The 16674-nt window shown below is 43.9% G+C and overlaps 1 protein-coding gene across 2 annotated transcripts in view; it reads left to right on the top strand.

Moving 5' to 3' along the window:
• The window catches only part of LAMA1 (laminin subunit alpha 1), a 166081-nt gene extending 153777 nt beyond the window's left edge, over positions 1 to 12304 (top strand). For both annotated transcript variants that reach the window (XM_053205731.1, XM_053205732.1), the window contains exons 56-63: positions 1133 to 1268; positions 3012 to 3124; positions 5177 to 5366; positions 5903 to 6061; positions 6588 to 6741; positions 7982 to 8115; positions 11116 to 11338; positions 11944 to 12304. In XM_053205731.1, coding sequence (XP_053061706.1) covers positions 1133 to 1268; positions 3012 to 3124; positions 5177 to 5366; positions 5903 to 6061; positions 6588 to 6741; positions 7982 to 8115; positions 11116 to 11338; positions 11944 to 12104 — 1270 coding nt within the window. In that variant the 3' untranslated portion in view covers positions 12105 to 12304. The remainder of the gene's footprint in view (positions 1 to 1132; positions 1269 to 3011; positions 3125 to 5176; positions 5367 to 5902; positions 6062 to 6587; positions 6742 to 7981; positions 8116 to 11115; positions 11339 to 11943) is intronic.
• The last annotated feature ends 4370 nt before the right edge of the window (positions 12305 to 16674 follow it).

The raw sequence follows: 16674 nt of genomic DNA on the forward strand, positions 1-16674 counted from the left end.
ATCAGTTCCACAGGACTATCAACATACACTTTTGACATGCACTGCAGGGAACATAGAGATTTTGTGATGCAAGTTTCTTGCTGTCTTGAGCTCACTGCTTTAAAGGAACCTTTATGGTGGGGTTTCTTGCAGCTTTGGTTTAATGGCTCCTCCTGAAACAATTAGTGCCTAATTAAGAACGGGAAGTCTGTTTTCCCTGTGGAGCTCATTCTGAGTAAGAGAATGGATACATGCCCACATGCCCATGGGTATTTATTTCTTCTTCACTTGCCTCCTGCCTGCATTAAGAATGCTGGTGGCACAAAAGCGGGGCTACAACCTGCAGGTGGGGGTGCGGAGCCAGAATCTGCCCAGGACAAGCAAGCTCCCTCCTGCCTGAACTGCCCATTTGCCTTGAGACCTTAAACAATGGCTTGGATCTCTGATGGTCGCAGTGTCCCCTGTAAAAGAACCTCTTAGGAGTCCTTGGACTTTGGAAGAATAAAACATTACACTGGGTTTCAGCACGATTATCATGTCAGAGGCTTGGTTTGTACAACTTATTTGTACAGTTGATTTATTTGCCCAGTTCTCTGTTTATAAATAAACTGATTCAGCATCTTACTACTGAAAGCCCTGAGGCTGAGAATTCCATAGGGCAGAAATGCTTCTATGCCGTTCACAGCCATGTCCTCAGAAGGTGCCAAGAGGGTAGACGCAGACAGGACATGTTGCAAGGGCTGCAGAGTGAAGGGAGTATGAAAAGTGTAGGTCAGGACTTCCTGGCAAGTGTAAATCTCTAAGAAAGAAATCAGTGTTTAACTGAGGCCAGTGTGTAGTCGTGTGAGAGCCAGAGACAGACTCATTCTCTTACCCCGACCAAGGCTGCATTTGAGCCAAATCTTGAGGGATGCTCAGCGATGGCCAGGAGGACGACACGGGGAGGGGCTGGAGTGGGGTGGGTTGAAGAATCAAATGAGGGAATATATAAGACTTACAGACTTCTAGTCACTGGAAGATGGTCAATTTGGTTTCACTAAGAGTAATATAATAATGGTTTTTCATAAGACTGTAGTGTTCAATAATCAAATGACTTTGGCTCCTGTGTTGGCTTGTACATAGTATCTTAATTTTATAAACACTTTGTATCTAGACATTTGGATTTCACGAGTGCGGTTGGTTATGAACAAGTAGATTTGGACACCTGCTTGCTTTCAGAAAGGCCGAAGCTGGCTCTTCATGGAGAGGACAGCGAGCTCCCGCCAGAGCCTCAGCCTTTACCAAGTCTAGTAAGAGGGGCTTTCTTTAATTGTATCAGTCAAGTACAGTCAGAACAAAAGCGGGGACCTTGTTACAAAGGTGTTGGGAAAGCTGAAGGAGCACAATGGAACAACAGTGCCACGGGAGAAGGTGGTGCTACCAGGAACAGGGGGAGTGAGTCTGAGCAGAGAGGGTCTCCTGGTGAGTACTGGGGCACAGAGAAGAAAGGTGCTGTCAGGGAGGCCACCTGGAGCTGGAAGGGAGGGAGAAACACTCCAGCCTTTTCCATTGACCCACCCTCCAAACCCCCAGATGGAAGCCATTTTTACTTTTTCTTTATTTTGGAGACCGAGTGTGTATGTGTCTGTAGGGGGGGGGGGGAGGGGCAAAGAGAGAGAGGGAGAATCCCAAGCAGGCTCCATGCTCAACACAGAGCCTGAAATGGGGCTCAATCCCATGAACCATGCTATCATCACCTGAGCCAAAATTACCAGTCTGATGCTTAACCAAATGAGCCACCCAGGCGCCCTGAGGAAGCCATTTTTCAAAGAACTCTAGGAACGGTCACAAGGTTCATCCCTGTGATGAAAAGCAGAGCAGGGGCAGGGTGGCAAATAGTTCTCTGATGACACGGCACAGCATTTACAGACCACAAGCCCTGACAGCCATCTTCATCTGACTGCCGTACAGCCAAGATTTGTAGCAGAGTTTCTATAAGGACTCATCGTTACTTCGGGTTGAGTCAGAAACAGAAAATAAGTCGTTATGTAAAAGCCATTGAACATTCCATTATTGCTTAAAAAAAAAAAAAGATTTGATTCATCTAGGAAAAGCCAATTTTGACCAAGTACTTTTCAAAAAAAGTTTTTAATGTTTATTTTTGAGAGAGACAGTGTAAGGAGGGGAGGGGCAGAGAGAGAGAGGGAAACACAGAATCTGAAGCAGGCTTCAGGCTCTGAGCTGTCAGCACAGAGCCTGACACGGGGCTCGAACTCCTGAACCAAGAGATCATGACTTGAGCCGAGGTTGGACGCTCAACCGACTGAGCCACCCAGGCGCCCCATGGCCAAGTATTTTTAATGGCAGTTCTTAGTTTCCATTTTCTTTTCCCTTTTCTGATTTCTCTGTTTCCTTGGTTGAAAGCATGCACTCTGATTAGATGGTGGTTCAGTCATACAAAAAGCAGTACCTTCCAAGCAGGACCAATCTTTGAGCTCAGGACAGCTCCCCTGGTAGCGTCCACCTACCCCAAGCCGAAAAGTGAGTCTGAAGCCTCACGTGGTTCAGAGCCACTGTGTGGAGGGTGCGGCCAGGCAACCTGCAGGTTCCCCAGCAGCCCCCCTTTCAGCCTCGCTCCTCTCAGCTGGACTTGCTCTGTCTGGGAGGAATTGGAGACGTCAGGCTCGGAGCCCCTGCTGGTCACTTGTGGGCACTTCCAGTCTCCTGGTACATGTGCTGCCACTGATCCCCTCCAGCCCTTGCCCGGGGTGGGAGGCAGGGGAGGGCAGCAGCAAGGCCTCTGCCCCTTTGGCCTGATGAATAGTCATGGGACTTTTAAGCAAACTTGAGTGGGACTGAGGTGAAAGACAGAAGCTCTGCCTTCTCAGCAAGTAAATTACTTAAAGCAGAGAATCAGTCAGCGCAGACATGTATTTGTGGCTATTGGTGTTCTGATCCAGTTGCTTCTGAGATATTTTTTTCATGGAAAACTTGGGACACGTTAGTGGGGGCCCTGGCTCTGTGTGGCTGAGAGTCCATCTCGTGTCTTACAGGGGCAGTGTGCTGTGGACAGAGCCCCAGAGTACATCCCCAACGCTCACCAGTTTGGCCTCATGCAAAGCAGCCATTTTGTGTTGCCCTTCAATCAGCTGGCTGTCAGAAAGAGGTGGGTGTTCTAAAGTCTTTATTAGATGTCTCACCGATAAATGAATCCAGGAGGTATTCTTCAGCAATGAGTCTTTTCAGAAGCTTCTTGTATGTTATTATGGAGTATTCAACGTGCAACCAAATGGCAGAGACAGGAATGCAGCCTTTGTGCAAACCAGATGCTTAAAATGTGGTCCAGTGGGGTTCCTGTGGTTTGTCCTTACCCCTTCTTGATGAAGGCTAGCTGCTGCCTCTGTATAAATATAGGAAAGCACATAGGTAGGGAGTCTCTCTAAATCATCTTGTTCTAGAATCTCAAGTCTTCTAGATCTATCATCCTCTGGACTTTCAACCCCATTCTATTGTAAGCATTTACTAATCTGATCAAATTGTCCACCCAAACTCTTTCACTGTGCCTTTCAAACTCCCTGGTGCCACACCCACACCAATCTGCACATTCCTTCTTGCCCTCACACCTGCTTGTCCCCAAGGGCTCTTCCTTGACCAAGCTAGCTCACATCCCACAGATGAGGCCTGGGGATTCCACATTCCTCCTCTCCTCTGAATCCTTCAGACTGCACCTGGTGTTACGGCCACCTGTGATCACTGCCCCTATGGCACCGTCTTCAGACCTTGCCTCAGCGTCTTTGTTCCATAACTTGGGCCATCATTTTCCATGAATTTGGCCACCCCACACTGGACCTTCCAAGTCTTCTGGCTCCTGTCAGAGGGCTTTTCCTCAGCCACATTCTCCCCACGGTCACACACACCCTTGCCTACTTTGTAAATATCCATCCCACTTCCAACCAGAATCTCTACCTGAAGCATCCTATTAACCCCGTCCTCCTCATATCTACTGTTACCTCCCATTCCAACAGCTCCTCAGCTGCATCAAGACCTTGAACCTGTCATGCTTTCTCACAAACCCTCCTTCTACAACTCCCCTAGAATAGTTTATCCCCAATACAGATGGGCACAGTGCCATTATCACAGGTGCTCCTTTGTAAACTTCCACCACGGCCCCAGGAAAAATTCATACTTCCTAATCTGTACCAGAATCCACATTGGTGGTCAAGTCTGCAGAAGTACGTATCTCTGTCTTGCCTGGTTTGACTTGAAAGCCATGGCCACTGATTTGAGATGGAACCTCCAGACTACATGAGTAGCCAATACTATTCTCTATTATGTTCATTTTTTAAAAAAATTTTATAGCTTCTCTTATCTCAAAACTCTGTGCATTCCCACAGCCTCTCTTCATGCCCCAGTTGATGACTGCCTCAGTGAACAGAGAACTCTCATCTGTCCACTACCCAAAAGAGCACCCCTGCTGCCTTTGTCCCCACCCTTGTACCTCTTCCCCTGCACCACAGAGGAAGGGTCCTGCTCCCCATCTTGCTTGCCTCTGGAGCCCATCACCTCTCTCAGAGCCATCACCCTCTTCCTCATCAGTGTTAACAAGAGGAGCAAACACTTGTGCCACAAATTGCCTTGATATTTAACACTCCCTGTCCCAGAGTGCTTTAGTGTTGTGCTTTCTTCTGCGGGAGGATACCCAGATGCAGCCTTCCCTCCACTGCTGTGTGGTGCTGTCTCCCATGGAGCCCCGGTAGGGGGTTCCTGGCTGTCCACCCAAATCCACCCCATTGTTTTAGCATACTTGGCACTGTCTGCAAACAAAGTGCTGAGCTTTGTGGGGCTTGCTCCTGCCATTCAGAGCTCAGCTGAAACAGCACCTTTTCAGAGCTGCCTGCCCTCTGTAATAAAACCACCAGTTGGCCTCTCATGACCCAATTTTATCTCTGATAGATTTCTAGTATTAGTTTTGCGGGAGAAAGGACATTCCTCTTTGTTTAGTGCTCCAGCCTCAGCATCTAGAACAGTCTCTGGCAGACATCTGTATGTGGTAACTATTAGTTGGGTGAACAGATGGATGAATGAATGAAAGAATAATGAATGACTCTCTGCTGAGATGTTAAATACACAGGTTGAAACAGTTATTAGATTCTCTCTTTGAGGTTATTTTTACATGTGAAAGTTTCTTTCTGAGGCCTGAGCTCTTGTTTTCCTCCAGGCTCTCAGTTCAGCTAAGTATCCGGACATTTGCCTCCAGCGGTCTGATTTACTACATGGCTCATCAGAACCAAGTTGATTATGCCACGCTCCAGCTGCATGGGGGCCACCTTCACTTCATGTTTGATCTTGGGAAAGGCAGAACAAAGGTCTCCCACCCTGCAGTGATCAGTGATGGCAGGTGGCACACGGTATGCCCTCAGGAAGCTGGTCAATCCCTTGTGCTAAGGTTTATTCCATCCATCCCTTGTATCCATTCCAGTTCGCTGTCATGAAGTGATCCCCTTTGGTTTCTAGCTTGCTTTGTGTCCACTATCTCCTCTATAGATATAAGCTTCTGGTAAGCAGGGACCTTTTCTGCATCCTGAAAGGCACTCAGCAGCTAACATTGGTGGAATGAATGAAAGGTACCAGAAGCGTTCTCACCTTGATGAGAAGTAAATCAAGCCTACCTGTGGCATGAGTGGGCCAACCCTTAGGTCATGGCATTTGCTTTCTTATAACTAGGCCTCAGGGGTTCTTCCCATTCTAACGTGCGCTTTGCCTGTGCCTGCTCCAGCCTCCTGCCAGGCTTGGTCTCCTCAACACCAACTGTGTAAAAATCAGAGCCATCCTTTAGGATCTCATTCAGGTTATTACAGCTATAATGAACAGATGCTGCAAACAAACATCTGTTACAGTTTTCTCAGATTCCTTTAAAACTGTGGATATTCTCATTTTGCTCTAGGTCAAGACAGAGCACTTTAAAAGAAAGGGCTTCATGACAGTGGATGGCCAGGAATCCCCCACGGTGACAGCTGTGGGAGATGGTACCATGTTGGATGTGGAAGGAAAGCTGTACCTAGGAGGTCTTCCCTCTGAGTACAGAGCCAGGAACATTGGAAACGTAAGCTGTGTTTTCTGTTTGGAGCCCGTCTTACCTTTATTGTGGTTGTGCTTTTGTGGTTTTATTTGTAAAAGAAAAAGTTTATGTTGAATTATCTTGTTTGAAACTGGAGCTTGGCTGCATGATGCACACCTTTTAAACTGCATCCCTAAATTGTGTTGGGGCTTCCCCTTGAAGCTCAGCCAGCCTTTCCTACCTGTTAGTTAATGAACGTTTCCCCTTCCCAGCCATTTAGCTCTGGTACAATGCAGGAAAGTCCAGTAGATTTGTATTTGCAGATTAGAAAACTCAGCATCTTGATTTCTACACTACTTAATCAAAATGATGGAAAACACCTTTACTGCATTACTAGCCAAGATACTCCTAGCTAGTAGCATTCCGTTAGAAGTTCATGTAAACTATTGTGGAAATTCGATTTTAAAAACCAAAAGTTAACATTTTAATGTGTTTGTTGAAGCATAGGAACATTTTACCCTTGCCCTTCTTGTTCTACTTAGAGCATCTATTCTCATGTCACTTGGTTTAGATCACCCACAGTGTCCCCGCCTGCATTGGGGAGGTGATACTGAATGGCAAACAGCTGGACAAAAGCAGCCCAGTGTCTGCATTTGCAGTAAGCAGGTGCTATGCAGTGGCCCAGGAAGGAACGTTCTTTGAAGGCAGTGGATACGCAGCTCTTGGTATGTATTATCAATGATCTCAAAAGAAATCTTTGGGTTTATTTAGCCTGCACTCTAAAATGGTCTTGCTGCAGCCTTGTTCAGGGGGTCCTGTCCTATCAGGACATATCACTGGATCCATTTCAGTTAAGTGTTCGAGTTTATTCTAATTTCTCAACTTCTAATGTAAAAGCCTTCTCCCCCTCATGCTATCCAGATGGCCTGCTGCAGGCTTGTTCCCACCAGGAGAGCGGCAACTTCAGGCAGAGGGCAGACATGTGGTACTGGTTTTGTCTGTACTTTCCCTAAATTTATGTGAGCCACATTCTCTCTGCCCAAGTTAATAAAGGCCTTTGACAAAAATCAACATAAAATATCTAGACCAGCCAGCCAAATGCAAGTCAGATTTGATGAAGAAATTGACTCCATTGAGACTGTTGACAATACTGATCCTAAGTAGAGAAATTTAAATGTCTAAAATGCCTTCAAATGTAAATTCCTCACGGCCTAGAACTAAGCCTTTGTAATGTATCTGGCCTTCCCTCTCCATCTGATTTGCTGTTTGCACTCACAACCCTGCTCCTCTTGGCCTCAGTTCTGCTTTCTACCACAGGGAACCTCATTTCTCTGACTTCCAGGGAGGTCCTGGTGGAAGATTAGGGGCGGGTGGGAGGAAAGGAAAAGCTAGCACACTTTGCTCCTTCACTCTGTGCTTCCAAGAAGCTCTGGTAACACGGCCTTCTCCCAATTTTCCTCTAACCCTGGGCTGAACAACCATCTGCTATGTTGCCCCAGTTTGGTTTCTCAGCTTTTCTATCACTTGAATAAAATATACATTTAATTAAATCCTCAAGTAAAAAAACCTAGCGTGGATATGAATATGCTCAGTAAATGACACCATACCCAGTATGTAGATATTGGGAAAATAAAGTAGACTATTGCCGGATAGATGATGAAGGGATTATATGGATCAAATCCCTTTCGGTTTTTTCCCTATGTGTCTCTAGAAGAGAGGATGTGCCTGCCTGGGCTCCGGTCTGGCTCAGCCCTGGTAGGTCTTGAATAGCATCACTTCATCTTACAGATGAGGAAGCTGAGGATGGTGCTGGATCCAGAGAAAGAGCTAGCACCATAGTTCCTCCTGAACTAGGAACCAAAATGCACAGCCAACCAACCAGCCAGCCAGCCCACGGCCTTTCCGACTCTGAACCCTCCTGGGCCAGGCTCACCCCTAACTTGGGGTTATCCTTGTATTTTTCAGTCAAGGAAGGCTACAAAGTCCGATCAGATGTAAATATAACACTGGAATTTCGTACCACCTCTGAGAATGGTGTCCTCCTGGGGATCAGCAGTGCCAAAGTAGATGCCATCGGATTAGAGATTGTGAATGGCAAGGTAAGTGCTTGATCTTGATGGGGTTCTCCTTTATCCCAGTGCCAGAGACAGAGCAATTGAGAAACAGTAGAAATACCTAGATCCAGGGGTGCCTGGGTGGTTCAGTCAGTTAAGCGTCTGGCTTTGGCTCAGGTCATGAACTCATGGCTCCTGGCTTCGAGCCCCGCATGGGGCTCTGTGCTGACAGCTCAGAGCCTGGAGCCTGCTTCAGATTCTGTCTCCATCTCTCTCTCTGCCCCTCCCCTGCTTGTGTACTATTTCTCTCTCTCAAATATAAACAAACATTTAAAAAATTAAAAAACAAAAAAACAAGAAATACCTAGATCCAAACTTCCAATGATCATTTCAGTGGAAAAGAGAAAAGGTTTAATTAATCTGAAAAAGATTAAAAATGACAAAAATGAAATTAAACTTAAAGCAAAATTGCAATCTTACTACAACAGAAATCTTTTCTCCAGAGGCATCTGAAAATTGCCAACCTGATGCCCTCCCTTCCCTAATATTTGTTAACATTTCATTTGGAAGTAATTACAGATTGATAGCAAGTTATAGTAAAATATATAAGGAGGTTCCCCCGTGTTAGCATCTGCATAACTTTTTTTTTTTTAATTTAAAAAAGCTTTTTTTGGTATTTATTTTTGAGAGAGAGAGGCAGACTGCAAGTGAGGGAAGGACAGAGAGTGAGAGAGGGAGACACACAATCTGGAAGCAGGCCCCAAGCTCTGAGCTGTCAGCACAGAATCCGACATGGGGGTTGAACCCATGAACTGTGAGATCGTGACCTGAGCCGAAGTCAGCTCCCCAACTGAGTCACCCAGACGCTCTGCATAACTCTTAAAAAAAAATTTTTTTTAATGTTTACTTATTTTTGAGAGAAATAGAGGGGCAGAGAGAGAGGGAGACACAGAATCCGAAGCAGGCTCTAGGCTCTCAGCTGTCAGCAGAGAGCCCAATGCAGGGCTCAAACTCATGAACTGCGAGATTGTGACCTGAACCAAGGTTGAATGCTTACCCAACTGAGCTACCCAGGTGTCCCTGCATAACTCTTACACAACATCAAATCCATGAAATTGACACTGGCATAATCCAGAGTTTTTTTCAGTTGAGTTAGTTATACATGTGTGTGTGTAGCTCTACACAATTTTGTTTAGCTTTATGTATCCACCCTCATAGTCAAGATACTTAATTGTACCTCAAGGCTCTCTCAACCCACCCCTTCATGTCCACACCAACTCTCTCCCTAGCCCTGGGGAACCACTGATCTGTTCTCCAGCTCTCTGTTATTTCATGAGTATTATATAAATGATATGATACAGTATATGTCCTCTTGAGATTGGCTTTGTACACTCAGCCTCATTTCCTGGCATTGATCTGGGCTGTTGTGTTTATCAATGGTTCATTTTTTTTTTTTATTGCAGAGTATTCCATGTGATGGATATACCACAGTCTAATTTTAATTCAAAATATATATATATATATATTTTTCTGTAACTATTCTGCTCTTGCTTTTCAGTCGCCAGTCTTTCCCATGTTCAGAACAAAATGAACTTAACAATTAGGATACCTTAGTCTCTTTTGCTTGAAAACTGCCTCTAGGTGCAAGCAAGATGTGAGGGAAGAGAGTCTTCCTTGTCCTTTCTTTTCTGTAAGTTCTCTCTTGACAATAGCTGAGGTGTGGCTTGGCATTCCTGGTCCTTAGGCATAGCCTCTGTCTTTTGTGCACTAGGCCAGTTGTCCCTGGCAAGTTGTAACGAGTGGTCTAGAGTTTCAGCCATCACCAGGTTGTGGGAACTTATCCTGGAGATTATTAGGCCAACATCCCTTGCAGATCAAGCTTCCCATCCCGGTCAGGGGCACTGCTGTCTCTTCAGCCACCTCCTGCGTCCCCCAGAGGATCACAGGAGAACTGGGGAGTTGTTGCCAGGCCATGGGGATGAAAGGCGTCTCTTAAATCCTCTCTACCTAACTACACTTTTCACCATTTCTCTTGCACTGTGGTCAACTTGTGTTGCTCTGAAACTAAGATGCTTGACTGTTTTTAAGCTACTGCCTCCTGCAAGGAAGGAACAAGTCTCTGTGCTCTAGATTTTTCCCAATTTTATTTGCAATCTCACTTGCCTATTTCTAGTACTTCTGCTTCTTCCCCACTGGATTTCTGGCTGCGAGGACATCCTAGAATGGGGGTGAGGAGGATGTAAGAAAATCAGATCCACCTCTTGTCCTTCACCTCTTCTCCCCCCCCTTATTTCATCTTCATGTCTAAACAAAGCTGCCTCTACATCATACCGCTTGCCCCTCTACACTGTGGCTTATAGCCAAAGGCTTCCTCATCTGGACTTCAAAAGAATTTTGAAAAATTCTGTATCATGTGCATATTTTTATATGACATCTGAGAAACATTATTAGAAGTGTAACAGTTGCCAAAAATGTAATTTCTGATGTATATTTTACCTCTACTATTGGCTTATTTTTCCTTTAAAACTTTTCTTAGCTGTTGCCTGAGGGTCTATAGTGTACATCTTTAATTTATCACAGTTGACCTCGAAATACACGGAGTCACCTCTACAACAGTATTCTTACAAGTATTCCCTGCTAGCTTTTGCAAGTCTTAGATTTTTTTGTGTGTTACAACTTGCTGTGGTAGGGCACCTATAGTCTGTCACAAGAGAGTCGGTAAATGGTCCTTCATAGGTGCTAGCCATCTGCTACAAACTGACCCTCTAAACCCATCAGCTCCTGCAGGCCTGAAAAAGGTACTGATTTGAGGGCAATGGCTTGGGCTTCTTCCCATGGAGGTGGTCATTGATCCTTTCTGTAGTTTCGGGAGTGATGAAACCTGCATCCTTTATGAGGTTATTTTTCAAAATCATTGTTTTTCATAGCTTGCCCTCCTTTTTAGCAGAATGGGGGGATTTATCTACTCCAAGAGCATTATATAAATGAATGGTGTTCCTTAAACATAGAAAAATTCACCAAGGTATTTGTGTCTTGTTTGTTTAGATCTTGTTTCATGTTAACAATGGTGCTGGTCAGATAACAGCCACATATAAACCCAAAGCTACCAGTACTCTGTGCGATGGAAGATGGCACACACTTCAAGCTCAGAAAAGCAAACACCGCTTGGTTCTGACTGTTGATGGGAATGCAGCTCACGCTGAAAGTCCACACACCCAGTCCACCTCAGCAGACACCAACAATCCCATTTATGTGGGCGGCTACCCTGGTACGTATGGGTGTCTGCTTTGCCCATTCACTTTTAAGGAGCTCTGTCAGTTTAGCTGGATACAGAATAGGGATTAAGAAAAATACATGGTTTGGGTGACAAATCCTTTACATTTTAGAAAGTCTATCTCAAATACCTAGAAGTTCTTGGAAAAGTTAAAATAATCTACACAAGTAAATTCATCGTTAGGTAAGACTCTGAGAACACCGGATGCAATGTAAAGTAAGCGAGATGACTTTACCGAGGAAAGTCATCTTAGATGACCCCCCAGAGTAGGAAGTCATTTTAGGGCAGGTAACCATTTTAGAGGACAAAGAAACATGATCTTATCCTCTGACATCGATTCTGGATTTGAATTCTGCATTTCGGATGTTCCCAGTGATTTTTACAAATAACGAAATAAACATCTCTTTGATGACTTTTAAGTCATAACTATACCTTAAAATTACCATATATTAAAAGTTTTCATTGACTTATCACAGAAGCAACATATGTGGGAGAACAGTGTTCTAATTTTGATGAAAAAACTACTTGATAATTACTTTTGCTCCTATTGTACTAGTCATGTCATTTAACAAAATTAAGCAAGACTTCTCTCTTAACAGCTGACGTAAAGCAAAACTGCCTGAGCAGCCAGACCTCCTTCCGGGGGTGCTTGAGAAAGCTCACTCTGATTAAGGGCCCACAAGTGCAATCCTATGACTTCAGCAGAGCTTTTGATCTACAAGGAGTTTTCCCTCATTCCTGTCCTGGGTCTGAACCCTGAATTTCAGAGCAACTCCCCAGTTGGGAATCATTGTTTATATTTTGAGGAGAATTGTTTTTGTGAATTAAAATCTCTCTTCAGTTCTGATTTCATTTTCAACTCAGGTTAAGTGTTTCCAGAGAGAAATTTTGTACTTATATTAAACTAAAACCATGTGTACAACAAATACCTCTATTAAATAGTTTAAAATGTAAATTGAATTAAGCGGCTCACTTTTTCTTTGTAAACATTGAATATTCTGTTGATTACCTGACAGTTTTTCATGTTTTACATTTTGAATTTTATACAAATATGGAGTCTGGTCCAAGATAGTGATGTAGGAAGACCCTGAATTCACCTCCTCCACAATCTATACCTATTTATAGAGCAGTTCCTCCTGAAGAACTGAGGGCTGGCTGGATGGCTTCTGTGGCACAGAGCACATAAAGAATGGCAAGAGAGATGGGGACATGGTAACAAAAGGAACCCCCAGCCCTGTGAATTGCAGTGGGGAAGGATAGCATTGAGGGACCATGAGCTGATCCGTCTGCTCTACAGCACAGAAAAAAGCCGTCGTTTAAAAGAGCAACTAGTATCTAAGAGATCCTACCTTGTACGTCCACCAAACAGGAGAGCTGCTGGAACTCTCTCTGGGTCGGAAGGGCTGGCAAGTACCATGGTTTACACTCCCCCGAACACCTTGATAGCACAGGCAGGCGCAGGGTTTGGTGCCTTAGCTGGCCTGCCACGTCAGTACTGGGTTCCCTGGAGCACAAAAAAAAGCCATGATATAAAAGAGCAAATAGAATACAAAAGAGCCAGCCCTAAAACCACCAGACAATGGGGGAGATGCTGGAACTCTTTCTAGGTTGGAGGGGCTGGCAAGTGCCATGGTTTACGTTCCCCATCTACCTTGATAGTGTGGATGGGAAGAAGGTCCAGGCACCAGAGCTGGCCTACTGCCTGAGTCCTGGGCCACTAGCCCACACCATCCCAGCCATTCCACCAAGGAGGCCCCGAAACAGCACACACTAGAACACCCCTTGTCAATGCTCACTATAGCTCCAGCCATCCCATCAAGGTGACACAGGCACAAAGCACCCCAGAATACTCCATGCCTATACCACTTCGGCTCCAGACTGCTTGCCAGGGCACCCTGGTGAAGAGGATGCTGGGACTTCCTGGCTCATGCTGCTTTGGCTCCAGCCACCCCACCAAGGTGGCCAATATTCAGAGTGACCAGGAACCCGAAGCCCCTACCTGCCGTGGGGTTCCAGCCACATCACCAGGGCAGCCCCGGGGCAGAATGTCCCAGGATTCCCTGACCTGTGCCAGTTCTAATCACCACACTAGGTCACTCCCTGGAACTGCCTGAGTCAATACCCACCATCAGCTACAGATCTCCTGCCCAGATGCCCCATACATGGAGCACCCCAGGTCCCTCTGGCCTGCCTCAGCTACAGCTGCCCCACCAGAGTACCCACTGCACGGAGAGCCCTGAAACACCCCAGCCCACATCCACTTCAGCTTCAGCTGTCCTTCCAGGGTGCATGGAGTACTCTGGGACAGCCCAGCCCATACCCATGCCAGCTCCAGCCATCACACCAGGCACCCCTAGCACAGAGTGCCATGTGATCCCCAGCCTGCACCAGACACAGCTCCAGCCAGCCGGCCAAAGCCATAAAGACACACACATTCTACATGGGAGCTGACCATACACAAGACCACTCCTTCAAGTTTAGAAGTGCTGCTCCGCCTATTTCAGAGGATCACACACAGAAAGTCAAGTAAAATGAGAAGACAGGGGCATATGCTCCCAATAAAAGAACAAGACACAAACTCAGAGAAAGAACTAAATGAAATGGAGATAAACAATACGCATGATAGAGTGTAAAGTAATGTTCGTAAAGATGCTCACCAGACTGGAGAAGAGTGGAAGAACTCAGTGAAAACTTCAACAAAGAGACGGCAAACATAAAAAAGAATCAGAATTGAAATTAATAACTGAAATAAAAAATACACTCTAGGGAGTCCATAGATTAGTAGATGCAGAAGATATCAGCAGTCTGGAAAACAGGGTAATGAAAAGCACTCTGGCAGAACGGAAAAAAGAAAACAGTATTTTAAAAAAGGAGGGTAGGTTAAGGGATCTCTTGGACAACATCAAGCAAACGTTTACATTATAGGGGCCCAAGAAGATGACAGAGAGAGAAAGGAGCAGAAAACTTATTTGAATAAATAATAGCCGAAAACTTCCCCAACCTGGGGAAGTAACGGATATCCAGGTTCTGAAAGTACAGAGTTCCAAACAAAATGAACACAAGAAGGTACACAACTAAACACAAAATTAAAATGTCAAAGGTTAAAGATAAACAGACAATTTCAAAGCAGCAGAGAAAAGCAAACTGTTATATACAAGGGAAACCCTATAGGGCTGCCAGCTGATTTTTCAGTAACCACTTTGTAGGCTAGAAGGGAATGGGATGACATATTCAAACAGCTGAAAGACAGAAGCCTATAACCAAGAATACTCTACCCAGAAAGATTATCATTTAGAATTCAGAGACAGAGAAATAGTTTCCCAGTCAAAAGTTAAAGGAGTTCATTGACACTAAACATGTCTTATAAGAACCGTTAAAGGGACTTCTTTAAGTGGAAAACAAAAGGTCACAGAAGAAAATTATGAATAAAAAGATGTAAAAATATGACAGCATATACATAAAAGGTAGAGGGAGTAAAAAAGTTCATTTAGGATGTGTTCACACTTAGATAACCAGCAACTCAACATACACTGCTGTATTCTTAGGACCCTATACGTGAGCCTCATGGCAACCCAAACCCCAAAACATAACACATAAAGAGAAATAAAGCCAAATATGACACTACAGAAAGTCCTCAACTGCAAGAAAAGAGAGCAAGAGTAGAATGGACAGAGAAGAATTACAAAGACCACTGAAAACAATTAACAAAATAGCAGTAAGTACATACCTCACAATAGTTACTTTAAATTAAATGGACTAAATGCTCTAGTCAAAAGACATACAGAAGCAGAATGGATAAAAAAACAAGACCCATCTATATGGTGCCTAAAGAGACTCACTTCAAACCTAAAGACACTACAGACGGAAAGTAAAGGGATGGAAAAAGATATACCATGTGAATATGGGGGTAGGGGGGGTAGGGGGGAAGCAACACTCACACCAGACAAGATGGACTTTAAAACAAAAACTATGATTAAGAGACAGATAAAGGCAATACATTACGATAAAGGAATCAATCCAACAAGAGGATAAATATCTATGTACCCAGCACTGAAAAACCTAAATACATAAATATAAAAGGAGAAATTGACAGTAATACAATAATAGTAGGGGACTTCAATACTCCATTTACATAAAAGGAAAGAATGTCCAGGCAGAAAACCAGTAAGAAAATAGTGTCTTTGAATGACATACTAACAAGACAAACCAGGTATGTATAGAACATTCCATTCAAAACCAGAGAATACACATTTTTTTCAAGTGCACACGGAACACTATTAGGATATGTTAGGTTACAAAGTAAGTCTCAATAAATTTAAGATTAGAATTGTATTGTGTATCCTTTCCACAATTGTATGAAACAGGAAATCAACCACACACATAACACACATACGCACACCACAAAACACAAACACATGGAGGCTAAACAACATACTACTACTAAACAGTAAATGGGTTAACAAAGAATTCAAAGAGGAAATTGAAATGAAAATGAAAACACAATAGTTCCTAAAGATTTTGAACTGTTGTGTTTTGATTTTCATTTGAGAAACTGAAAACCGTTCTAAGAGTGAAATTTATGGTAGTATAGACCTACCTCAAGAAACAAGAAAATTCTCAAATAATCTAACCTCACTCCTAAAGGAACTAAGAAAAGAAGAAAGCCCATTTAATCTACAATAATGGAGTCAACGATATACAATGGGGAAAGACAATCTCTTTAACAAATAGTTCTGGGGACCCTGGACAGCAAAAGAATGAAATGGACCACTTTCTTACACCTTACACAAAAATAAAGTCAAAATGGATTAAAACCTAAATGTGAGACCTGAAACCATAAAACTCCTTGAAAAGAACATAAGCAACAATTTCTTTGACATCAGCCACGGAAACATTTTTCTAGATATGCCTCCTTAGGTGAGGGCAAAAAAAGCAAAAATAAATTTGGACTACACCACAATAAAAGGCTTCTGCACAGTGGAGGAAACAATCAACAAAACAAAAAGGCAACCTACTGGATGGGAGAAGATATTTGCAAATGATACATTTTATAAGGAGTTAATATACAAAATATATAAAGAACTTAATACGACTCAACACCAGAATACCCAAATAAAATGGGCAGGGGACCACACATTTTCCAAAGGAGACATACAGATGGCCAACAGACACATGCAGAGATGCTCAACATCACTAGCCATCAGGAAAATGCAAATTAAAACCACAATGAGAGATCACCTTATACTTGTCAGGATGGTTAGAATCAAAAGGACAAGAAATAAGTGTTGGTAAGGATGTGGAGAAAAAGGAACCCTTATGCACTACTGATG

The sequence above is a fragment of the Acinonyx jubatus genome, chromosome D3 (genome assembly GCF_027475565.1).
Source record: "Acinonyx jubatus isolate Ajub_Pintada_27869175 chromosome D3, VMU_Ajub_asm_v1.0, whole genome shotgun sequence".
NCBI classification, from domain to species: Eukaryota; Metazoa; Chordata; class Mammalia; order Carnivora; family Felidae; genus Acinonyx; species Acinonyx jubatus.